Source organism: Gobio gobio (genome assembly GCF_949357685.1).
Source record: "Gobio gobio genome assembly, chromosome: 10".
Lineage (NCBI taxonomy): Eukaryota > Metazoa > Chordata > Actinopteri > Cypriniformes > Gobionidae > Gobio > Gobio gobio.
Window position 1 is genome coordinate 32,784,317 of NC_137116.1, and position 26,298 is coordinate 32,810,614.

General features: G+C 38.4%; 1 protein-coding gene across 6 annotated transcripts in view; it reads left to right on the forward strand.

Annotated features, from left to right (window-relative positions):
• The first annotated feature begins 752 nt into the window (after nt 1-752).
• pbx3b (pre-B-cell leukemia homeobox 3b) overlaps nt 753-26,298 on the forward strand; it is a 92,698-nt gene continuing 67,152 nt past the window's right edge. For 5 of the 6 annotated variants that reach the window (XM_079826972.1, XM_079826970.1, XM_079826974.1 and 2 more), the window contains exons 1-2: nt 753-2,253; nt 2,947-3,020. In XM_079826972.1, coding sequence (XP_079683098.1) covers nt 2,057-2,253; nt 2,947-3,020 — 271 coding nt within the window. In that variant the 5' untranslated portion in view covers nt 753-2,056. Of the gene's footprint in view, nt 2,258-2,946; nt 3,021-26,298 lie in introns of all 6 variants that reach the window. The other variant, XM_079826973.1, reaches the window with a different exon arrangement.

Below are 26,298 nucleotides of genomic sequence, written 5' to 3' on the forward strand. Positions count from 1 at the left end.
ACCCTTTGTCTACTGAAAACAAATGCTTTTAACCACTGTAAATATACATTATTCATTACAACATGCAGATGAAATGAAATAAAACAAGTGAACGCATTAATGCAATGTGTAAGCAGTAGAAAATAAAAAAGTAAAAGTTTCTCATAAGGGTGTAAAATAGATTTTAGTCAGATATAAACATCAAATAATGCAAAATCTAATTAGTATATATTTTCCCTCTGAAACCAGTTTTGGTGTGAGATGAGCTCTTATTTACCACAGCACGAGAACAAAAAGCGCAGTGGTTTAGCTGTTTGCCATTGAACAAAAGACCATTTTAAAGCGCGTTCCTACGTGAAATGTCGTGATTTGGAATCGGAAATACAGTGATTTGCCGGGAAAGCCACAGTGGGTTTAGTAAGGCGTATGTGAGAAGCGAGGCGACCGGAGGAAGGCGCAGATACGTTTCAGTGTGTCTCTTTGCTTCAAGCCCACCGAGCAGTCTGCTACCATAGCAACTGCCGAGGAGCGCTGCGCAGCTCAGCGCCGCCTGCTTTTGCAGTAGATGTCACCCTTGGCAACGGCCAATCAGAAGTTGATATCTCTCTGTACAACCGTAGCAAAGGTATTGAGCTCCGAGGGCGGGCGTTCGTGGTCAGTGGGAGTCACCCATTGGTCCTTCGGTCCGCCACTCAAAGACGCACTCTCCGCTGATTGGTTCGGGGCGTCTATTTCCAATATTATAAACATGTCCTCTGCTTTCCTGCCCCTGCAAGCACGGCTTGTTGGAGGCGACCATACTATGGTGTAAGGAAGCGAGGGGGCCCGTGCAATTCATTATTAGTTTGAATCAGACAATATAACTCCGACCTTTTGTTTGTTTTATTGGGAATGGTTATAATGTAACGGCATCTCAATGCACGGGCGCGCTTTTAAATGAGGCACGCGTAAAGTGGAGACTTAAACGCTGTTGATTTGATGTTCTGGTCTCATCATTATCATCACCAGCAGTATCATTAGTAGCTAACTGGCATTTTGTTTTCGGGGGCTTCGGCGAGAAGTGACAAGAATCTAAGACCCCTCCTCTGCAGGGCGGAGCGTGCATTTTGATGTCGATTTTGTATCTTTTTTTCTTCTCTGACACGTCCGCACTGAGTGAATGGCATTGGCACATTGTCAATCGCTCACTACCGCTGCCATCAAACAACATAAAGCACACACAGCCCGCGCGCTCGACTCATAAATTTCCGCCAGCAGATATTTTTGCGCATCGCTTTATGGCGCGTGATTAATTTTTTCGCCAGTTTTTCTATTTTCCCTACTGAAAGTGAGAAAACTTTTTATACATTTTTATATTTTTTTCCTACAATCTTTATAGCTGTGGTCGCCGGTGCTGATGGTTTAATTTATTTCACGCGGCTTCTTTTATTTTCTTATATTTTATTTTTGGAAGAAAAAAAAAATCTTTTAAAAGGCAATATTTTGCCTGTTGTTCACACTCAGTGTGCTTGTTTTTAATTACATAATCATTAATTTTGATTAATTATCACTTTCCATCAGAGGCATGGGATGTTTTGTTTGCAACTCTTTGTAATACTACGGATTTGTCCAAGTTTCCAAGAAGTGCACAAGGCGAAATTATCCTAAGAAGACGGCAAATAAGAATTCCAGACATCTGCAAAGGACCCCAGCTCTTCAAAGAAAAAGACAAATTGGCATGAAGATTCGGACAGGATTGAACGGGAAACCACTGTCACCTGAATGCTGAAGTTTACTTAAATAATAGACAAGAAATATCATCGCTAATTTTTCTCCAATGGACATTCATACAGGAGGATCAAAGACGATTTAAATCTTTTCCATAAAGTGATTCCTGGGACATCAATTCCACTATATTTCATCCAGCGATTTATTGTATTTGCCGCGTTGCTTTCACGGTCAATATTTTGTGCACGATAGCGACCCGTTAAACACCGCACATGAAATAATCAAGTTGTTTTTGCATGTGCATTCTCCGAGTTTATTTCACCCATCTCTGTGACTGAGCGCGAGCGCATTGATTGTGTTGCGGCGGACTATGGACGAGCAAGCCCGGATCATGCAGGCTCTCGGCGGTGTCAACCTGGCTGGTCACTCGGTACAGGGAGGCATGGCTCTGCCGCCTCCTCATGGACACGACGGCACCGATGGGGATGGAAGAAAACAAGACATCGGTGACATTCTGCATCAGATCATGACCATCACCGACCAAAGCCTGGACGAGGCGCAAGCAAAGTTGGTGCATTTTTTTAATATAGCCTAAAGGTTTTCATTGTTTTCTTCAGTAAGACTTTATATTTATGTTCTCTCATTTGATTTTTATTAGCTTATAGTGCTAACATTTACACGTTACAATAGCTAACTTTTCATTTGACAGTATTATCCACTCATTGAAACTCTTGTCCCAACAGTCATTTTCACAATGTTACCATAGTAAAACCTTGAGAGTCATGTTTGCATCTGAAATCCAGGTGGCAGGTTGAAATCACAAGGTTTTTATTCCTCAAGTTGCAAAGTTTAAGACAAAATATCAGTAACTGTTCACTAAACTTGTGTATTGAAATATTAAAAATAGCCTCTCTGTCTTTCACATTGAGAATGATACACAGGTAAAGTACTCAACACATGTTGGCATCTCATTAAAAGTTTGTGCATCACACTTTACTACTTCTGAACTAAGAAGGCCTTGACACTTCCACAGCTCTTATAGCAACTACAAACAAACTTTGTTGAGAATTAAGAGAAATATTAGTCATTTGTTTTGAACTTTTGTGATGCGTGTTTGCCTCCATCATCACTGTCAAACTAATGCAGTTCAATGGTAAATTTAAACTCAAGATCTAATGTCTTATAAAGTTTTAATGCGACACAATTATGAGTTTTAAGTGACTATATATCAATCTCGTCTCTTGCTCCCAAATGGCACAGGAAACATGGGCTCAACTGTCACAGAATGAAGCCAGCCCTCTTCAGTGTGCTCTGCGAGATCAAAGAGAAAACAGGTAAGATAATGCATACCCTAACAAAAAAGCAAAATTACGCACAGACATATCAAGAAGAAAAAAAAAGCAACAGTACAATGCCACTAATCCTTCAGACACCGCCATCTTTACTGGTGCATTTTTTTATTTGGTCGTCAGCGGAGTCCAGTTGTACCAAGCCACACCAGCTGCATCCACATTTCTCTGCTTCTCACTTCTGAAAATGAATAGTCATAATTGGATGTATCAGCATACGAGTGCGAAATATACGATGATGAGCTTTCCCCCCCTCTGCGTTGCATCGTGAGGCTGAACTGAGTGCCTTCTTTTGGGGGCATGTATGAGAGAGGCACCCCGGCAGTTCCCTTGTTTACAGCGCGCTATTCTCCCACCGTCCATTCTATCTTTCAAGACCCACAGTTGGTGAATTGCTAGACAATTATGCATCTTCGGGATACTCCGCATTTGTCTTTGAGGATGTGTTTTGTGCGGTGTTGTTGTTGTATATCAAGCTTGTTTTGCTCAGTTGTACCACTGCAAGCCCTGTGAGCGTTTACGCGTGTCCGTGGCTCGGAGAGCGGTCCAATTCCTGCGCCCCTCTGCCTAATTATGCGACCAATTTACTGGATAATTATTGGCACTATCGGCGGTCCTGCAGTTAATTATTGCCCCCATTTTATTATGAAAGACGCCAGCGCTGTGAAGGTTACATCGTTCACCGACACGTGCAGGCGCTTGGCGTTATGGTGCGTTATTGTTGTGTTAAAACGGACTTGTGACCAGGAGTGATCGATATGTCCTTTATTATTAGTTCGGTGTAAGCCTAACTTGTAAAAACATATTTAGATGGCATAACTTACATTGGCAAATGTTTTAATTGTTATACAGCAATTTTGCTTAATCTTGTCATGATAATTTATGCAATATTTTATGCCTGTTTTGAGTTTCATCCAGATTTTCTTTATCAGCAATTGAATGCAAAGTGGCTGAAAAGGTGTAATGAACTGCAGGTTGTCACTTTTTCACCACTTTAAAATTTTAAGTAACTTGATTTAATGGTTGATTATTATTATTATTTACAGTGCATTACAACTGACATATTATAGCCTATTGTTATTATTATCTTTATTATTAATAATAAAATGATTATTATGTTGTACATTTCTGTATTTGACTAAAACAAAACGTTGACCCTGAGTGGCAAGCTTACTTTAATTGACTACTAACACCATTTAGGGACCTTTTATGAATTACATTTTGCGGCAGAAGTACACAAACAAGCTATTTTGCAAATATTTTTATTTTCTTGTGTGTGTGACACCACAAATTAGTGTGTCAGATAAATTGAGAAAATTATTTTTGAGTGCATTTGCATGTCTATACCAAACAAATATTCTTTCCTCACTTTTTCTGACACTCAAGCACCTCTGAAATAGTCTGTCGCGCGCGCACTGTAAATGAAGTCCAATGACAGATACAACATCAATTCAGCACGTGCGTTACCAAGGCTATACCGCCTGCCCCAATGACACGGGACATTAGCATATGTCACTGTCTCACAAAAGATAGTTTTTTTTTCTTTGAGGGAGAAATAAGCACCCGTTGAAGCAGAATCAGTTCAGTACGTCCAGTAGCTTAGTGGATGTAATTTAATGTGCAGTTTTCCTTTATGCTGCGACGGTTAACACACGCGCGTGATGTGCGCAAAGGCACGCGCGTTCTGCAATCATGCAGGGCGCAGGTATAAAGAGAGAATGACCACATAACCAGATATGCAGAATCCGGAGAGACCCTAAGATATGGGGCTTTTTCCAGGAATGTGCAGTATGTATTGCTGGATAATGCGGAAGGAGAATAGCAGAGCGAAATCCGTAAGGTGAGCCCAAAACACAATGGCAAAGGCACTGAATTAGACTAATAACTTTAGTCTTTACTTTGAATGCATTTTTTAAATAGCATGTTGAAATAAGAATGTTGAAATATTATTTTAGTGCTGTTTGAAATCAACTTATGAACTTTATAAATAGGTTCACAAATGATTCATTTCATTTTTGAAAAAGAAAGAGATAGTCTTTTCACATACTAGAGCTTAAATAATATAGTTTTTGAACTATGATGACTAATAACATTTGAATATCAGTTCATGTGTTTATCTCGTCTCAGTGTGGTTGTATAGGCAGAATAGTGCTTTGCCAGATTTGTGGCCTTTGTGTGGCTTATAAGCAGAAGTGACTGGTGGAAGATCATAAAACTTAATGAACTTCTCTGCTGTTGGAGGTCTCAACTGTAGGAGGGCAAGGCCCTGCTCCACCGCCGGGTCTGCTTGAGTTGTGCTTTATGCAGATGGAATGAGGATAAAAAAAGAACAAAAGAAATTGATTACTAAAGGCTGTAGCTGTATCTTAATGTAAGCCGTAGCTTAATGTAGCTACTGTTGCGTCTCAAGAAAAGATGGATAGTTGCAAGGAGGGAGAGGAAATTTACATTGTGATCTGATATTTTAATATATTAAATTTCATATTTACAACTTTACAACTATATACATACAATGTGTGTGTGTTGTTGTATTATCTCATAAAAACTTTTGTTGGATTGTGTGATGTATAGGTGGACACATGCACTATACTTTTCTTTAAAAATCTATTTTTGTCTTTTTTTTGTTGCTTACAAATACAGTTAAACGTAAGCACATTTATAGCATTTTTATATAAAACCTGTTTTGTATTCAATTTTACATTGTACATGTATTTTCATTATTATAAACCCACCTCCAGCTGTTGACTGTGCTTCCATATGCACCTATCATGTTACGCTTAATACAGCTATGTCCCTTATTACATTATAGCTCTAATTAAATATGCATAAAGAGTAGAGTCCCTAAGTATGCTAATTATTTAAATGAGCTTGTTTACTAGCTCAGTTGCTGTAATCTCGGTTAATCCCTTTGACGCTGCCTGTTTGAATGGTTTCTTTTTTTCCCTCTCCCTTCTTAACGCATCCGGACTAATTTCCTAACAAGCTTCACTCTGCTAATTTGTTTATTAACTCACAAGTGAACACAAGCATGATATTTTCCTGCTCTGTTCATATATGTTTGATTTTCTTTGTTTCCCGCTCTGTAAAATCAGACATAAAAGAAAAGGCTTTTATAATATCACAGGAACGGATTGCTAAAATTGTAGCAAAAGTAAAAGTAGATGGTGTAAAACAACCGGTACTTAAATGTTCCTGCTGTAGTGTGCAAGTCTTGAGAGATGAGGAAAGCTGTCGTGTTTTTTTTTCTCTCAGTGCGAGACTTTTTTTTCTTTCTCCACAAGCCCGTTGAAGGACATTGTCTCATCAGAGTGATAAGAGAGACTTTCGCTGATAAGCATGCTACTCCTTGTAGTTGTTTTTTTTCATCTTTTCAGCCAAACACATCTTCTGTGAGGCTTTTTTCCCCTTTAACGCACCACACACATACCTAGTGAACGCCTTGTGTCAGAGCAGTATGTATTTTGCTTATCGTACTCAACAGATGCGTAGAAGAAATGAGGAGTTGAGAGGTTCTTGTCAGGGGTTGATGCCGTTGCAGTGAAAGGAAATCTGTGAAAATGGAAAACTACGACATGATTAAGTTCCTGAAAGTTATTGGATGATGCATGCACAATTAGCGCATGCAGTCTCTGCAACTTGTTGTACATGTCGGACATGTTCTGTCTATCTACGACTGCCATGGAGATTTAATATGTTACAATCGGCTTGATTTAGCTCATTTTTATTGCACGCTAAGGAAAATAACAAAACTTCAAAGTTGCGTCGCAGCTCATTTGATATTTATTTTATTACATTATTTACTTAAATAGTAGTTTGGTGTGTGTGATATTGATATTGTACAGTTTATGTCATGCAGTCACTGCTAAATGTATCTCTCTTTATACAGTAAGAGAAAATGCTAACAACTGCCAGTGCTGATGTATGAATAAGTTCCAATCGGAGAGATTTCTTGGCCTTGTATTTGTGAATCGCAGCAAAGAACAGAGCTTTGAAAAGATGAAACATTCATTGTTGCTTTTGGATCTGATGCAAAGGGGGCTTAAAGGCGAAAAGGGGTAAATCAAACCTGAAGTGTTTGTACTGTAACTATGTAAACAGTGAGACGGAAAAGCTGTGTATGTACATCTGTTTGTAGAGCGAGAGTACAGAGATGATGTGTGTGACTTCGGAAGGCATGAGTGTGTTATGAGTGTGTACCTTTGCCTTGACTATGAGAATGTCAGGGATGTACACATACACGCCCTGAAACTGTGATATGTAGATGTGCGAGGTGCCTCCTAGATCTCTTTTATCGCTCATTTCCGAAGGTTGTGAATGACATGCGTCATGTTGACGAGTACAAAAAGGTGCCGAGTTAATTGTCAGATTAACCACAGATTACTGCAAATTCAAAGTCTTGTCGGGCTGATAGGTTTGAGTTGTTTTTGGGATCCCCGGGGCACTGCGGAGAATCGGCATGAAAAATGTTTCTTTCTTTCTCTTTTTCAAAGAGTGGCTGGGCTAGATGATGTGTGAGAGAGAGAGGGTGGGTGGAGGAGAGGAGAGAGATACATACATGGCGGATAAATGGATAGAAGTGTTTTGCAATGCAAAGCTGTCTGTGGTGTTGGGGAGCTTTCTTGGCACTCCACTAACTGCTACTGGAGGCCCTGAGTAGATTTCCCCATTGCTAATGCCCTAGAAGTATTAATTCACTTTGATATGCTAATTAGAGGGCATTATGCAAGAAATGAGATTAAGTGGCAGCGTGAAGTCATTTGCCTGTCAGTAAATTGAGTGTTTTTAGCAGGAGGGGTTTGTTTTTTTCTTCTCTTCCACTTTCCCTCGCTTCTGCATTTAAATGAATCAAATGAAGGGAATGTGGCAGAATGCTTGAAAATAATTTTTTTGTTAGCAGATGCTGTTTTTTCTTCTTCTTTTTTTGCTTTCTCAGTCTCTCCCTCTCTCCCTTTTGGTTTTTTTTAGGTATCTGATTTTCCGAGGTCTCTTAAGTGCGTGGCGTTCACTGCTAATTTTTTTCTGCATAATCATATAACACCGTTATACAATGTCACCCACTCCCGCTAACATGTTCGGATCCGTTTATTGCGTGGCATAATTAACAAATCAGATTGTTTTAGTTTAATTTCTGTGGTGTTATTAACATATAATGTGTCTGATCCGGGCTACAGCGATGAAGAAATCCCCTCACAAAGGGTGAAAGAAGCCTTAACGTGTGGAGAATAAACTTGTCTGGTTTGTTTCGAGAGGGAATACAGAAGTGCAGCAGCGGATTGAGGAAGACCTCTGCTGGGTTGACTGTGTGCTAATCAGACAGAGTGTGTGTGTGTGTGTGTGCATGTGTGTTTGGGTTGTTTGCTTTCTCTCCGCCGGTAGAGAGCAGGGCTGGCGGCGGCAGTGGCAGATGCAGCGGGAGCAGCGAGGAATAACAAAGGTGAAAGATTACCTCCATATGGCATTTCTGACCAGGAAAGAGAGAAAGAAGGGAGGGGGGGTTAGGTGTGCTCCGAAGCAACACTCCTTTCTGAAGTGAGGTTTAATCAATACAGAGAGATTACAGAAAACTATTACAGGGCCAAAATCATAGGCTCCTCTTTCTCTCTCGGTTTCTCTCCTCCTCTCTTGTTTGCTGCCTCGGCGGCGGCTGCCTGCCTATTGACTTGTTGTTTTTCTGACCTTTGACTCATCAAGTTCAGAAACGGGAGGTCTGGAGGAGAGACTGCAGGAAGCCGGCAGTGTGGCCCCCGCTGCGCTGTTCCCCTCACACACACACACACACACACACACACACACACACACACACACACACACACACACACACACACACACACACACACACACACACACACACACACACACACACACACACACACACACACACACACACACACACACACACGCGTACGCTATTTTTCAGCAAAGGGCTGTGTGTTGTTATTTGTGCATCCGCGGCGAGACCCTTCTTTGTGCACTCTGAACCGGCTGAATTAATTTGTAGGCACCATCGTAATTAACCACATGCGAGGCCGGCTAAAAGCATTACCTTGAAAAAATGGAATGCATGGATTTCTAGAGTAAGCGTTTCTTAAACCCTCGGGGACCATTCATTTTGAGGCGCCCCGACAAAGCGGTAATGAGGCAACTAAATCTAGCCTGAAGTTAATTTGACATCTGCTGGGTTATTGTTGTTATTACTTGAATTGTTATATATGTATTTTGCTATTTATTTTCTGTTTTTAAATAAATAATGTGAAAGCGATATTTTCAATGTCAATTGATTGGATTATTATGAACGTGACTGCTTATTTTAATACTCCATAATTACAGATTATTAATTAATGAGAGAACATACTCATTAATTGTTTGCTAATTACGAAATAACAAAGGAGCACTTAACCGTGAAACTATGAAAAATTGACTCCGGCTTGTGATCCATATTTGTAGGTGGGAAGCCGTGCGTCTCAGTCTCTTTATGACATCATCATGAGCCCGGTCGTTACGATCCAAAGTAAATATTAGTGAGCGTCACCCTCCTCTCTCGCCTTTAGTTACAATAGCAAAAGCGTTTTTTTTTTTGTTCTTTTTTTTTGCGTGAATGCCTGAGTAAATGTATGCAGCCTGCAATAGAAAGCCATTCAGCAGTGGAGACAATTGACTTTGGGCTGCTTTTTGTTCCCGTCTGCCCCAGCGATGCGTCTGCAGTGACAAGATAGTGTAAGGCAGAATGGCTTCTGCTCAGCAGGGCGCCTGGACTCCTGAATGCCGTGGCCTCTCTCTCTCTCTCTCTCTCTCTCTCTCTTTATCTCTCTGTCCTTCTCTCTCTTTCTCTGTTTCTTTCCATTACTCGACTTTGTGTTTGAAATCGAGGAAGAGTGACTGCTATCTTCCCTACAGTGCCGTAAAACCCTTAGCTTTTTTCCGGTAGAAGGTGGGTATGGTAAAGAAAGAGCGGATGAAGGAATTAACAAAAGAATGAGAGAGGGTACGGATGGATGTCAGGCTGGTGATAGGTAAAAAAAACTGCGAAAAAGGGAGAGGAGAAAATCTGTAATCACAAGGTTACACGCGCTTTGAGCATTTGTTTTTTTTTTGGCGAAGAAATGTTCGCACTCTGTGCCTTGTCACATATATGAGGCTTTTTGTTGCATATGGCAAAGGCTTTGCTGCACAAATAATGCTTCTATGCACAGACATACATATTCACATCAGTATGATTTCTCACTGTACTTTTCCGCCATAGTCTTTGTCTGAGGTTTTGTGAAAAACAGACCCATAGTTGTTTTTCTTGTACATTTGTTTTGTTTACATTTTGTGTTGCACATTAGCTATGCAAATAAGCCTTTTATGGCATAACATTTTGGCAGGTTTATTAGGAAATGTCCCGAATGTACATGGAAATAGACCTTTAGCAATAGCAGAGCGGGTGAAAATGCGGTTTCTTGTGTGACTGTTTCTTAAAAAAAGTTGAGTGCTATTGGAATGGCTCTGGCTTGTGTTTTTCTATTGAAACAGGAGATGTTGCAGGTCAGATTCAAATCAGTTTTTCCCACATGAGCACCAAGGCTCAGAGTGTCTAGAGCTACTGCTAACACTTTTTCAGTGATCGTGAATCTCAATCTCCTTTGGGTTCAGTAAAAGACAGTGTTTTGATTGAAAGTGTGACTTTAATAATCCATTTCAGTGTTTCCTCCCCAGAATCTGTATGGCTGTTAGTGACACTGTCTTTATTTTGCTTGTCTTATTCATAAATTGCCTCTTGATTCCTCAACACACACACGCACACGCAGTCAACCCCTTCCCCATTTTACCCAGTCTAAGATGAGCTCATGTTTCATTTAATTATCTCTGACTTCAGATTGCTCCTGTAGCCTGTATATGAGAAAGTTGACATGGAATAGTTGATAAAGATCTTTTGAAACTCAAGGCCAATCAGAGTAGGATTTCCACAGCCACTTTTGGCTCATTGTTTTATGTACTAATTCAATATGTTATATGATGATTTTTTCCCCCTTGAATCTTAACCTACACCTTAACCGGTGTCACATAAATGCTCTCTATATACATACACACGCGTTCCTCAGATGCGGTGGCTGGCACAAAACCTCTGATGAATCTCACATCACCTTTGAATTGTCAGCTATCCTTTGCCGTTTAACTAAATTGTGCTCTGTATTGAAACATTAAATTTTCATTTAAAAAAAGTAAATGTTCCCACCCGGCGCTGCTGTTTTAATATTTTACATCCCCCCCCTCGCCCTGTCATCTGTATATGAAATAAGTGCAATTTGTGATGCGTTGTCATCAATAATTTTGTCACCAGGGCGTAAAAGCTGTGAAACACCCATCCACCCACAGCAGTGTTTGTGTCGCATACGGAGCAAACTGTGATGCGATGAGCAATGCTAACGTTGGCCAAACGTTCTGGATATGATATTTGTGTAACTCGATTCATATGCCGCTGTCTAACACGGGTCCCATTTGTTATTGACACAAGGTTCATGGGCTGTTATGTGCAGTTTTATATAGATATTTTCGATATTGCAAGCGATGGAACTGCATCCAGTAAAGGAAATAAAGCCTTTTTTCTCTTGAATTATTCTCAGTGTTGTGTTACACTGATTTACGTTCAACACGAACACGGCACTAAAATAAAGCCAGGGTTTTCAACCAAGAACTCCCTGGAGGCCCATGAAGGTACTGTAGGGGGTTCTTAGACTTATATAGAACATTTTTGAATAATTTGTACATATCTCAAAATGTATTTCTCAAAATATGGTTGATTTATCGTAGAAAGACACATTTTTTACTAAGAGACAGTCAAGGAAATGAAAACCGGACTTGTTGCAAGCCAGATTCAAATCAGTTTTTACCATATGTACACCAGGGCTCAGTGTGTCTAAAGATACAGCTAACACTTTATTCATTTCTCATAATGTGGTTAATTTAGAAAGACACAACTCTCATGATCATATTCTAAAGAGCATAAAACCACCATTTGAAATTGTAACACATGGACAACATACTGGCAGAATGAATTCAGGGCGTGGAAAAATATGTAAAATAGCTGAGAGGCATATCATTTTTCAAGCATTTTTATATTAGTGGGGTCCTTGGACTGATCAAATGTCAAAAAAGAATGAGAGTCTTTGAAATTAAGAAAATGCTACTGTAAAAATGATTGGGAGCACCTGAAGGGTCAGATTTAGGTTTCAAGAACCACCTAGAGAACCATAAACTACAATTGTGCAGTACTTACAATTATTCCACCTCCACTACTCTCCAAATAACTCTGGCATGATTATAAATTTTGCAGGTGATTACACAATTCAAGTGCATTACTCAATTCTGTCTCAGAATCTTTACAGTCGCCCACTGAGGTAATGTCCAAGTACTTTCCGAGGCTTGCTTGGGTCATAGATACAACTCTGGTCGCAGGACCTCGGCTCTGTATGGCTATCCAACAGAACCTGCATCACTGTCAGGATGCTTATTAGCACAAAAAGGGTCAGGTGGGAGGGGAGGGTAGGGGAGGAGAGTGGTCCTCTCATTGTAATGACATCGCTATTTATAGATCTCCATTTCATTAGCCTCCTCTGTTTCAGTGGTGAGATTTTCTCAAGGGGCAGAAGATGCAAGTCCATATACTTCCTCCGCACTGTCCTCATGTGTGTAATATGCGGTTTGTCGATGCACACTTGCCTTTCTAGGGCAGAACTACTAGCCGTGTTTATTTTTCTGTATGTTGTAGTATTTCACTTTTTTATTATTTGGAATATTTTTGTAGCAATTACATAGTTTAATCAGAGGGGTTGGTTGGTTATTTTATTTCATTCTGATAATTATCCGTACATGTATCTATTTTTAAAGAAAGTTAATTTTGTTTATAATCACATGGATATGAAGTTTACTCTCTCTTTGCAAAATTGACATTATTTTGTTTAAAGCAGTTTATATGTGGAATGTTTTCAGAATATCTAACGAACATGCACTTAATATTGGCCGATGCATTTTTAGAGCTCAGATCAGTTTGCCTGTGTGTGCAGAAATCCAAACAGTTTCCTTTAATAGTAAATTAGACTCAAGTATAAGCCTGTTTTTTTTTTTTTTGCCTAAAGCAGCATTTCAGGGTCTTATTCTCCCCACAGCACTGCTCTATCCTCCCCTCTTCCTATTTGCATTCCTCAAATGAAGTCCCTGTGCCATTGTTCCTTCAGCATTTCATACGTTAGAATGATATATTGAAAGCAGAAATGGGAAAAAGACTGCAACGCAATGAAATTTTAATCATCGTCTTCTGCTGCTTTAACAAGGCAAATAATTCTTATTGGCTGCTGTGTTAAGATTTCTAATATTTAATTCATAACAAAGCTGGCGTTATTCAGCCACGGCCTTGACAAGCCTCGCTTCGTCTGCACAGAGCAGCGGCTAAAAAAAACCTATAAGCAAACCTATAAGACGTAAATGTCCAAAAGCTAGCGGGCAGCGTCCTCAGGAGTGGTTTCTAAAAATCGACTACTAGGCATTCCTTGGATTTAATCGCTGGAGGGGTTATATATCGATTGATTTGCACTTATTTATTTAACATCAAGAAACCAGCCTAATGCCATCGCTCACTTTGACTGTGGCGTTTTCGGTTAATGCTCACACGTTTAATGTCCCTTTTTTCCCAGTTAAACATACACTCCCATGAATAAATGACCCTCACACAGTTGACAGGACGTTTTAAAGCCAACCCGCTACTGTAACTGAAAAGTTAAATGCTAATGTTTAGGTTTTTGCAACCATGGGGACATTAACAGTCTTGGGCGAGGAAACAAGAAGAAAGTTATGCAGGCCACGCAGAGTATCTCACAGAGTGTAAACTGTTTAACTCCTGACTGAACGAGATTTACGCCACGTGTTGCTAACGGTGCTAGAGGGAATGCTCCTCTGTCCAACCCTTCCATCTTTATACATCCCATCAGTTAAACACTCCAGAAATCTAAACGTAACGTTTTAACGTATGTTTTAAAAATAATTATGCTACTATAATACCTATTTTAGTTCAATTCTAAGGCAGTATCACGTGTCGCAGAATCCATGAACATTTTTTGTATTATTTAGTGATATAAACTCCGAAAAGTTTGGGGTAAAGATGTTTTTAATAAGGTATCTTACGCTCACCGAGGCTGCATTGATTTGATCAGAAATACAATAAAACAATATTATTACGAACTATTATCACAATTTAAAATGACGGTTTTCTATTTCTATAATATATAGAAATAGAAATAATACAATAATTCTATAATACATTTAAAAATATATATTTTATTCCTGTGAAGGCAAAGCTGAATTTTCAGCAACCATTATTCCAATAATCCTTTAGAAATCATTCTAATATGCTAATTTGGTGCTTAGAAAACATTTCTTATTATCAATTTTGAGAACAGTGGAACTGCCTTTATATTTTTGAGGAAACTGATACATTTTGTTCTGGATTCTTTCATAAATAGAAGGTTCAAAAGAACATAATTTATTTAAAATATAAACTTTTATAACATTATAAATGTCTTTTAATGTCAGTTTACTGTATCCTTGCAGAATACAAGTATTAATTTATTTATTAAAAATCTTCCTCGAAATGTATGAACAGTGCTGTATGGATAGAATTAATTCAGTGTGATTAAAAATACATTTTTACTCAACATACATCTGTGCCATTTAATGGTTTTTCAAGTAGTGCTCCATTAGTTTAGCAACATGCCAACTTCAAACTTGTAGTCAATTGCCAGTCGAGCGATTTGCTATTTGCTATTTATGTTCCACACAGATTTGTCGACCACATAGAATGTTCCAAATCAGTCACTCATGATGTTCCATGATAGTCAGAAGGCAGCTGCCTTCTGACTATCATGGAACATCATGAGTGACTGTGTAGGCTAGGCAGTAAGCAGCTGCCTGTGTAGGCTAGGCAGTAAGCAGCTGCCTGTGTAGGCTAGGCAGTAGGCAGCTCACTAGGTTTTGGTACAGAGCTTGTATCTTCACCCTAAGCCCTTGAAGTTCATTTTTGTAAGCTGAAGCAACGGAAAGATGGCGTAGGGCCAGCCGGAGCTAGGTGCTGTCTCATGTTTCAGTGAGAGGGGGCAGATCCTGTTCTGGGCTCATGGTGAAATGGCTTAATTGGTGTCAGAGCCCCTGGGATAGTCTCTCTCTCTCTCTCTCTCTCTCTCTCTCTCTCTCTCTCTCTCTCTCTCTCTCTCTCTCTCTCTCTCTCTCTCTCTCTCTCTCTCTCTCTCTCTCTCTCTCTCTCTCTCTTTCTCTCTCTGGTTATCTCTCTCTCTTTCCCTTTCTCTTGGTGTGCTCTGAAAAGCAACTTTACATCCTCTCCTCTCCTCTCCTCTCCTCTCCTCTCCTCTCCTCTCCTCTCCTCTCCTCTCCTCTCCTCTCCTCTCCTCTCCTCTCCTCTCCTCTCCTCTCCTCTCCTCTCCTCTCCTCTCCTCTCCTCTCCTCTCCTCTCCTCTCCTCTCCTCTCCTCTCCTCTCCAGTGCGTGCTTCTTGAATGAGGAGTGAGCCCATAACAGTACTTGCTGATGTTTGGGATGACAGAAATGAATACGCACTCAGCTCCTGGGAAAGTGGTGATTAATGGCAGTGAGTAGGGGAACATTCTCCTTTCCTCCTGCTACAATTTGATGGGGATTGAAAAGCAGCAGAAGAAAAGGGTCAGGTTTTTATTCTCTCACAACGTGGAGGTCATCCCCGAGAACATTATTGCTATTTCTTGCTGCCTTTCTTTCCATTTTCTTTCCTGTCCTCACTTCTCCATCCTCTATTTTGCGTGTTACTGTCGGTTGGAGGTCCTTGCTGTGATATATTTTCCCAATGAAGCATCCCAGTAATTTCCAATCGCTATACATGTTGCAGATACTGTATATATACTAGTACCATTCAAAAGTGGGTATTGGTGTAGGTGAGATTTGTTTAAAATGTGTGTGTATGTGTGTATATGTATTAGGGATGCCACAATTCTCAATATAATATTGAACCGTTCGGTACGGCTTTCACGGTTCAATACACGCTTGTGAATTGCGTTTTTTTCGGTTTTGCATTGAATTAATTATTTTTCTACAAATTCTATAATTTGCCTCCATCCCAATACTGAACAACGTGACATACATTCACATCACACGTTAGTGGTAGAGTTATACTCACGGAACACTATAGTAATTCACAATCAAAAAAGTTCATTATTTGCATGCGTTTTAAAGCCTTGCCGGCTCATTCGTGTGCACGGTTTTAACATGCGCTTTTCCGAGCGCGCGCACTAAACGCCTGTTAAACATGTGATTACTGGACTAAGTAGTCGTCTTACTGCACTAATACTGTCAAATACACACAAGGTTAACATAAACAGTCCCGGCGCTGGCCGTTTCGATGCCCTAAGCGCAATCACTTTATGATGCCCGCGGTGGCGGCGTTCACAAATTTTGCAGAGCTGACCTGCGGGAGGGTAGAGAGAGCATTTTCTTGTGGTGCTCCTCAGAGCACTTGGTGCCCTACGCGCATGTGATGCGCGTGGTGGTAGCAGCGGCACTGAACATAAACACAGTAAAAAGCAAAATTGGCGTGTCTGTATATTCGATGCACGCAGGTCTTGAATTGACAGCAGCGCAGCCTATAGTGAACACGCTGTCCTTAAAGGGAAAGTTCACCTCTAAAATTATGTCATTATTTACTCATCTAATGTTGTTCCAAACCTGTATTCACTTCTTGATGACAGAATTTTCATTTTTGATTGAACTATCCCTTTAATGTTAATACAACAAAAGACAAAGAGAAAATCACTCATTGCTCTTGACTGAAAAACTAATACAGTAGCTTTAATAAGAATCAATGTATATGTTATAGTGAAGTCTATGTAGTGTTTTACTTTTACATTTATTCATTCAATTTCATACTTAAAGGCTGCAGTACAGCTCTGAGCTGCCAGTGTAAATCTTTATATATATTTATTTAAAATTTAAAAGACACTAGGAATGTGTACAAAGTTTTAAGTTTAAGTAAGGGTTTTCAATTCTTTTCAGTAAAATAAAGAAAGAGTATTGCAATAAAAAATAGTCTTTTTTCTCCTTAACCTCTTGCTGTTCCCGTCGCCTAAGAATAGAATAGCAAAAAAACTGATGTGACAAGCCATCAGAACCGAACCGAAAACCGTGGTTAAAAACCATTATCAATGTTAAAAAAACAGTTGTGCTGATTAATATTATTTTGGAAACCATCATACTTTTTTCAGCCTTCTTTGATGAATAAAAGGTTTCAAAATAAAACAACATTTATCTTGATTTGATCAATTTAATGCATCCTCTGTATAAAAGTGTTAATTTCTTTGGAAAAGAAATAGTATTTAACTGACCCCATACTTTTAAACAGTAGTGTATGTATGTGATCTAGGCAATTGCTCTCAACTGGTAGGTCAAGAAGGTTCTATTCTGCTAGAGTTACAAATAATAGGGAAAAAATAATGCTAAATGCATCTAAAATGCAACTCAATGTGTATAATTGCCATTAATTTGCATTATGTGCTATTGTTGATGTCAAAGGTCATGTGTCCATTCAACATTTATGGCATTTCAACGTTTTATATGTCACTTTATGTAGATGCCAACCAGAACAGGTTATATGACATGCCCTTCCATCTTTTGAAAAAATATGAATAAAACTAAACAAAGCAAAATAAAAGACTTTTGAGCTTATGTAGTGACAAACAGCTAAACTAGTTTTATGGCCTAAAAGTAATATTTATGGCTGCAAGTTTTTCTCAATTCACCTGCCAAAAGTTAGTTAAAATCATTCAAATGTTAAACTGGTAACACTTTAGTTCGGGGGACACATATTCACAATTAACTACGACTTTTGCCTCAATAAACTCCTAATTTACTGTTTATTAATAGTTATTAAGGTAGTTGATAAGTTTAGGTACTAGGTAAGATTAAGGGATGTAGAATATGGCCATGCAGAATGAGGCATTAATATGTGCTTTATAAGTACTAATAAACAGCCAATATCCTAGTAATATGCATGCTAATATGCAACTAGTTAATAGCGAGAATTGAACCCTAAAATAAAATGTCATCATAAAACCACAATTTACAAACTTGATCTGATTTTGTCCACACCATGCCTTCATATCAGTTAAGATAGTGAGGTTAATCACTGTCACATAGTTTTTCTTCCTTCACTCTCTTCTTTGTCTCTCTGGCAGTGGCGGAGTCCCAGGGACATCGCCTCAGTTACTTGTTAATTCATTTAATCAGGGATCTTGGCACTCTGCTCTTCTCCTGGCTGGTGCAGTAATCTTATTTAGAGCGAGATGCAGAGAAAACCGCATGTCCGCGACCTGAGACTTCCATCCCTGTCAATACACACACCACTCCGCTCAGCACAGCAGGGTTCTGACGCAGCCGGATTCATCCTTACCGGTGCTATGAACACAATACAGATGAATTTCTACTGCTATATTTTAGCATTTATTTTCACGCATTATGTATTTGGTTTGGTCTTCTGACATGTGAAAAAAAGTTTAACTCATAAGACCTTTGCGTTTGCCCTTTGATTTAGATCTCAAATATCAAATGTGCCCTCTTTTTGATCACAAACCACAAAAAGGTTTCATTTCACATCAATGTTAATATAGGTATCCGGAATTAGATGACATGCAGCGGTCACAATATCATTATCTGTTGTGTCCTATTAGAGATGGCATGCATTTTTAATCAAGCTGTTCATCCCTTCACACACCTCCTTGCATTTCATATTAGAACAGAAAAACAAGAGGACCAGGTCTGCGATCGAAGGCCTTTGGTGAATTCTCATAGCTGCAGAAATGTAAAGTGTGGGTTTAGACACTGGCCACTCTGCTGACAGCTAGATTTTTTGCTCACTTTTGCCTCTCAAATAAGCGGCAGCTCTGTCAGAATGATTGATAGCGATTTGTTTTACGTGGCACAGTTTGAGATTTTTCACACTTTTTTTCTGCCTTACAAGGAGTTGAGAGTTTTTAGAAGTGGAGCAATGAGTTTAGTAAAAAAAAAAGAAAGTCTTTAATAGACAGACGAGTGCTGAAAATGGTTTTTTAGATTTCACAGGGAAACTAGCCTACATGTCAAATATTGAATGTAATGAACTAGTAAAACAGTTTGACTCTTGACATTCCTTTTTTGTTACTATAAAACGTGATGTTGTTTCTAACAAAGCTATATAAAAGTGAAAACTATATAAATATAGTATGTGGGTGAAATGAGAGGATAAATGTGAATTTCTCTTAGTTGTTTTGTTAATTCACATAGCACTTCACAACTTTCTTAATTTGCCCTAACCTTTAAAGGGATAGTTCACCCAAAAATGAAAATTTTGTCATCATTTACTCACCCTCATGTTGTTCAAAACCCATATGAGTTTCTTTCTTCTGTTGAACACAAAATAAGATATTTTAAAGAATGTTGGTAATCAAACAGTTGACAGCACCCATCAACTTCCATAGGAAAAACAATACTATGGAAGTCAATGGCTATGTTAACTGTCTGCTTACCAATATTCTGTAAAATATCTTCTTTTGTGTTCAACAGAAGAAAGAAACTCACACCGGTTTGGAACAACATGAGGGTGAGTAAATGATGACAACATTTTCATTTTTGGGTGAACTATCCCTCTAATATAATCATGTAGAGTAACTCATCGTAACACATGCAAATGAAGATGATACACCAAGGACAGAGGGCGTTTCTAAACTTCCTCCTCAAATTAGAGACCCTTTCAACGTGACGTGAAGTGTACAGTAACATTCCTATCATATAATTTGAGCTTATGTGTGTCTGCTAATTCCCTGCTTGCATTGAGTGTTTAACTGACTTTTTTTCTGGAAATATTATGAGCAAAATGTGCGTATGTGCATATATGTGTGCATGCAGAGCACGGTCATAGTCACGCGGGTGCGCAGGGATGGTAGTGTAGCAGAGTTAATTTATTTAATGACTGAACCTCTCCTGTCTCCTGAGCCCTGATTATTCTCTCTGCCTGATGAGAGCAGAGATAGAGTGGAGGAAAAATAGAGCACACATACACGCACACATATGCACACTCCATAATATGCATTTTAAAGTGTATTTGAGGTGAGGACACACACACACACACACACACACACACACACACACACACACACACACACACACACACACACACACACACACACACACACACACACACACACACACACACACACACACACACACACACACACACACACACACACACACACACACACACACACACACACACACACACACACACACACACACACACACACACACAAAGAAATATGTAACCCTGGACCACAAAACCAGTCTTAAGTTGCACGGGTATATTTGTGGCAATTGCCAACAATATATTGTATGGGTCACAATTATCGATTTTTCTTTTATGCCAAAGATCATTAGGATATTAAGTAAAGATCGTGTTTTATGAAGATATTTGGTAAATTTCCTACCGTAAATATATATATAAAAATGTATTATTAGTAGTAATATGCGTTGCTAAGGACTTCATTTGGACCACTTTAAAGGCAATTTTCTCAATATTTAGATTTTTTTGCACCCTCAGATTCCAGATTTTCAAATAGTTGTATCTCGGCCAAATAGTGTTGTTTTCTAACAAACCATACATCAATGGAAAGCTTATTTATTAAATAAAATTGATCCTTATGACTGGTTTTGTGGTCCAGGGTCACTTATTATTCATTTTAAAATGCAAAAGAATGCAATTATACAATTCTGAATAGAAATACTAAATATACATTTATATAATATCATTATTGTCATTAAATTATCAATTAAAAACAATGATAATGTCTCAATAAATAAATATAGGTTCATAAATATATACATACATACATACATACATACATACAGTACACTGTACACACCAGTGTGCAAAGTCTACCTCTCTCCTCCTGTCTATCCAGGCACTACTGATCAACCCAGACTGTAGGGCACACTGCTAACACACAGGGTCTGCAATGGAAGCACTGGACCCTTGAGCTCAACCTGAACTTGAAATGAAGTAATGAAAACACAACATGATGGCTCCGAGGATGAGGGAGGAAAGCTAGAGTGCGTGAGTGTGAGAGAGAGAGTAGGGAAGTCAACGTATAGCATTTCCATAAGCCATCATCAGCAATCCAGTGGAGGGTCGCACAAACGGGAAATTATTTCTTCAGGCATTCGCTGTCAAGTGTTATTCAAATAGCGCCAGCCTCATATTTGAATAACAGCCGACATTTTGAATTAATTAATCAGCCGAGATAGTCCAGGGCCTTTTCTCATTAGCGGACGGGTCAGGCCGGAGAAGATATATGCTCTGGTGATGATATACTTGTCTTTAATCGTGATTTATGGAGATTTGCGATCGCACACAATTTGTCAGAGGTTCCGGGAGCATGCTAAAAATAAATAGATAACAAAACAGGACAGAGCATATTTCATTACCTGATCTTTGATTGATCTGGCAATGCTGGAAAAATCTTGTTTTTTTTTCTTTTGCAACACACCGTAAACATCACACTTGCAGTTTTATGTTCCTCTTGTTGCTGTCAGCTATTTTTCTTTTCTTTTGCTGTTTAATGTCAATAGTGTAATTTTTATGTAATCTTTATATTATTATTATTATTATTATTATTATTATTATCATTATAATTATTATTATTATTATTAATACTAATACATTATCAATTTTAATAAAAAATGTAATAATGTAGGCATACTACTAACTTGCAAGGCAAGTTTATTTATACAGCACATATCATTCACTATGGTAATTCAAAGTGTTTTACACAGAAAAAGAAATAAAAGTAATTACAAAATAAAAGTAAGGAAAATTAAAATCGTTATAAAAGGAATTAAAAGAGTAAAAGATGATACATTGATAAACTGGTAAAACATATACTGTATTTTAAGTATATAAGTTTAGGGTCGGTACTATAATGCTCTTGAAATAAGTATCTTATGCTCAGCAAGGCTGCATTTATTTGATCAAAATATACAGTAATGTGAAATATTATTAAAATTCTAAATTATTTTAATATACTTTAAAATGTTATTTATTTCTGTGATGGTAAAACAGAATTTTCAGCATCAAAACTCCAGTCTTCAGTATCACATGATCCTTCAAAAATTAACAGTTATAATATTTTTGTGGAATCTGATTTGTTTTTTAAGCAATGCAAATGTTTTTACTGTCACTTCTGGTTTATGGAATGCTTCGATTTTTACAACTTAATGCATCCTTGCAGAATAAATTAAAACAATTAATTTCTTTCAAACATCTTACTGACCTCAAACTTCTGAACAGTAGTATAACTGTGTAAATCTCTCTCAGTCCCTCAGAAAACGTGTCCTAAAATAGAGAACGAGCGTTCTGTGTCGGCGCCCAATGTAAATAACGTCCCGCAGAGTTGCTGACAGTCCAGAGTTAAGCAAACTGTCACTTTTCCTCTCTTGTTTAGTGCCGGACAAACAATTCCGGAGATGCTATCTGATTTAAAACAGGGATGATGGTCTGCTGCTGTAGCTTCAGTTGAGAAATGGAGAAAATCACATCAAATTTTGTGTTTTCATCCATTGATGTGTATTATTATTTTAACTATGTGTGTGTGTGTGTGTGAGTGCGTATGTAAGTCCAGACGGCTTGTGGCCAAGGAGCCTTTCACATCTAGGATTACACAGACCTAGTTTTAGTCGTGCTTAGAGACTCGTTAATGTGCTTGTGTTTTCAGATGAATTAATCATTCCTCCTGCCGGTACTCATGCACTGTCAAGTGGACTTGTTCTAAGTGTGTACGTATACACTCTTAAGTAGTATGTATGTTTAGAAAGGGAAAAGTTCAGCGCTCTGGAAAATAAAGGCATGCTGGTTTGCGGTTTCGTGTTTGTGGGTGTTTGCACGCGCTTGCAGTGGTTAAGTGTGAGTTTACGTTGTAATTGGTGTGTCTAGTGCCGAGCGAGGGCCGTGTGTGGAAGTGTTACAGAGTAATAGGAGAGGCGATCTTCTAAATGCCTGAAACAGCTGATAACTACGTTTGACTGGGTGTTTCAGCATTAACACTGCTCTAACAAGACTCACCCAGCTGCCTGCCAACATACAAGCGTTTACACTAGACTTTTTTGTTATGTTTACCGCTGTCTGAAGTAGAGCCCGACCGATATATCGGCGGGCCGATATTATCGGCCGATATTAGGCTTTTTCCAAACTATCGGTATCGGCATTTATGATGGCCGATAAATGAATATTTTTTTAAAAATAAAAAAACCGGACGAAACACCTCTCAAACACATTGAGTGTTGGCGTTTCATAGTTTGTCCACCAGAGGGCGCTCTACAACGTGCCGGCTGGCAACACCACCAGCTGATCCAGCAGAGTCATGCTGAGCTTCAGCGCTCTGAGCGCTGCATTCACAACACAGATCATCCGCGAAATGCATGTAAGTTGGCAACGAGACATACATTGCTTGAATTGAATAACAGTTAAAAGAACATCCCCATCAGTTCTCTTAACTCAAATAACATGACACAATTTGTAACTGCCAAGTCCAGTTTTGCTGTTACATGTAAGCCAAGAGAGCTGGTAATTACGCTAGGTTACAGTTGACTGACTTATTTTACCTCAGACAATGTGACTGAATAAAATGTATTTCTTTAATAGTCTGACAGTTTGACATCATGAGACGTATCATCTCTCCCCTGCCCGTTATTTTGAAAAAGTATACATATTTCTAAATTATAACTTATCATAGACGCTAACCACAAAGCTAGCTAATGCCATGGCTATCAGTGGGAGACCGCTAACATTAATGCGCCTTGAAAAACACAACAAACTTATTCTGCCTAAATAAAGTAATGATTACTGTATTTATAACTAGTATATTTGTAGTTCCAGTCTCTGCATTGTAAATCGTAAGTTAGGCTCGTGAAGAGTGAACGAAAGTGCGTGACTTCGTTCAGACGCCGCATTAACGAGTCAAATAATGGATTACACGAGTCATCATCAGTAACGTTAGTAGATTTTAGAAGGCAGGCAGCAAATGATGATTGAAAATGGTTTGTGGTAGCTTGATGGATAGAATTAAAAGTGCATGTAAAGGGATAAGCAAGTTGACATTGTAATTATAAGGTGGCTCATATTTATACTGTATATAGTTTATGTTTTGCTGTTGTTGTTATTTATCAGAACTTCTAGAACTTAACTGAATATTTTTTTTCCAGTCTTGCTAAAAGTTATATTTATAAAGCTTACCACATCTATTAATACTGGTAACTTTGATTTTTTGTTTTTGTTAGCCTATTGTGTTTTCGTCCAAACGACTTTAAGTTTCATATCTTAAGTTTGTATTTTTATACATTTTATTTATCAGAACTTTAATATATTTTATGTTCCTCTGTTCTGTTGTAACAATAAAACAAACAAGTTTATTTTTAAACTGCATTATCATATTATTTTAGAGAGGCTGAGGGATCATGAATAACTACAAATAACTGATGTATAAGGGAAATCTGTTTGTGTTTTTTTACGCGTTTCTGTTATTTTTTTTTATTTTTTTTATATATATATCGGCTGATATATCGGAATATCGGATTTTTAAGTGACCAAATATTTGTATCGGTATCGGCCTTAAAAATCCTTTATCGGTCGGGCTCTAGTCTGAAGTAAGTAGCGGAAATGCGGCGGGCTTCCTACAGGTATATGAATCTGCGCTAATTACCTGTTAGCACCCTTTCAGTGAAGTGTTTTGCATTGTGTATTTTTATTTTTTATTTATGCCAACACCATAGGTAGATAATACATATGTATAACAGCTTTCACCATTTCCCAAGAGGCATTAATAGTTTGAAGCTTTAATTGTTTTAAACTTTTGGAATGTGTCACCACATTTCACAGGAATCCAATTATAAACAGAAACATGCTTTTTTTTACATCTTACCTTTGATGGTGTTATAATTCGTCATTAAAATGAGCCAAACTGCATGTCTGTATGGATGAGAGTGTCAATAGCTACGTTATTATTTTTTGTGCGTGCGTGTGTGTGTGTGTGTGTGTGTGTCTGCATACTTATGGGCAGGGGGTAGATGTGTCATATTGGCGTGCGGCCTTCATATAATGCAGCACCGCGCTGACAAAACATTCAAATAAATTGCTGTCACTAAGTCCAAACGCCAGCTTCTGCGATTTTTATCTGACGGGCAGAGGACTCAAAATGTGCCACCCTGACAGCCAACGCCGGGACACCTGTGACAGAGAGAGGGAGGGGGACGGAAAGACAGAGGGATGATAGAAATCAGGATATGGCTGATCCGTTACACCACAGCACTCATCAATGCTTGATATTAGGAATGTAAGAAAAGAGCAATGCGTGTCGCGAGACATGACTGGGAGAGGATGTGACATCACCTATTTTGCACCGCTGCTTGTCAACAAGCTGCTGATGTCACCTTCGGCGCCATTGGACAACTGCTGTCAAGAGTGTTTTTTTTCCCATTCACTTTTTTGTTTTTGCTACTTTTTTATGTGTTATCTTTAATTTCTTTATTTAATTATTAATTAATTAATAACAATGAATGGATTTAGTTAACTATATTTTCCCTTTTTTGGATGCACATTTCTGCATTTATTTCTAAATCTCTTATAGTTTATGAAAAGGCTTCAATATACAGTGAAACCAAAAAATTTTCAGAGACATCTTTATTCGTCTCACATTATAACAGTTTATTTGCTATAGTTTAGAAAATAGTAATAAAATATCACAAGAACTCAGTTAAACTATGTCAGAACAAATTAATCTTGATAATATCAGATAACTAACAAATTACAATCAACCAATCAGCTGTCAGCTGTTAAATTTAAGTACATTTAACAAATTTAAGCTGGGTTAAAAACAACCCAAGTTGGGTTGAAAATGGACTAACCCAGCAATTGGGTCGTTTTAACCCAGCGATTGGGTTGTTTTAAGCAAACATTTAACCCAACCGCTGGGTTAAAACGACCCATTCACTGGGTTAAAATGACCCAATTGCTGGGTTAGTCCCAACTCATTTTTTTGAGTGTAGATAATACCAATTTAGGTCAACCAATTACCAAGCAATGCTTCATTTTGTTCAGTCTGTGGTGTAAAAGGTCGCATTAGCAATTAAAGAATAAACACTTAAGCAAAACATGGTCAGGACAAAGTGTCTGAATA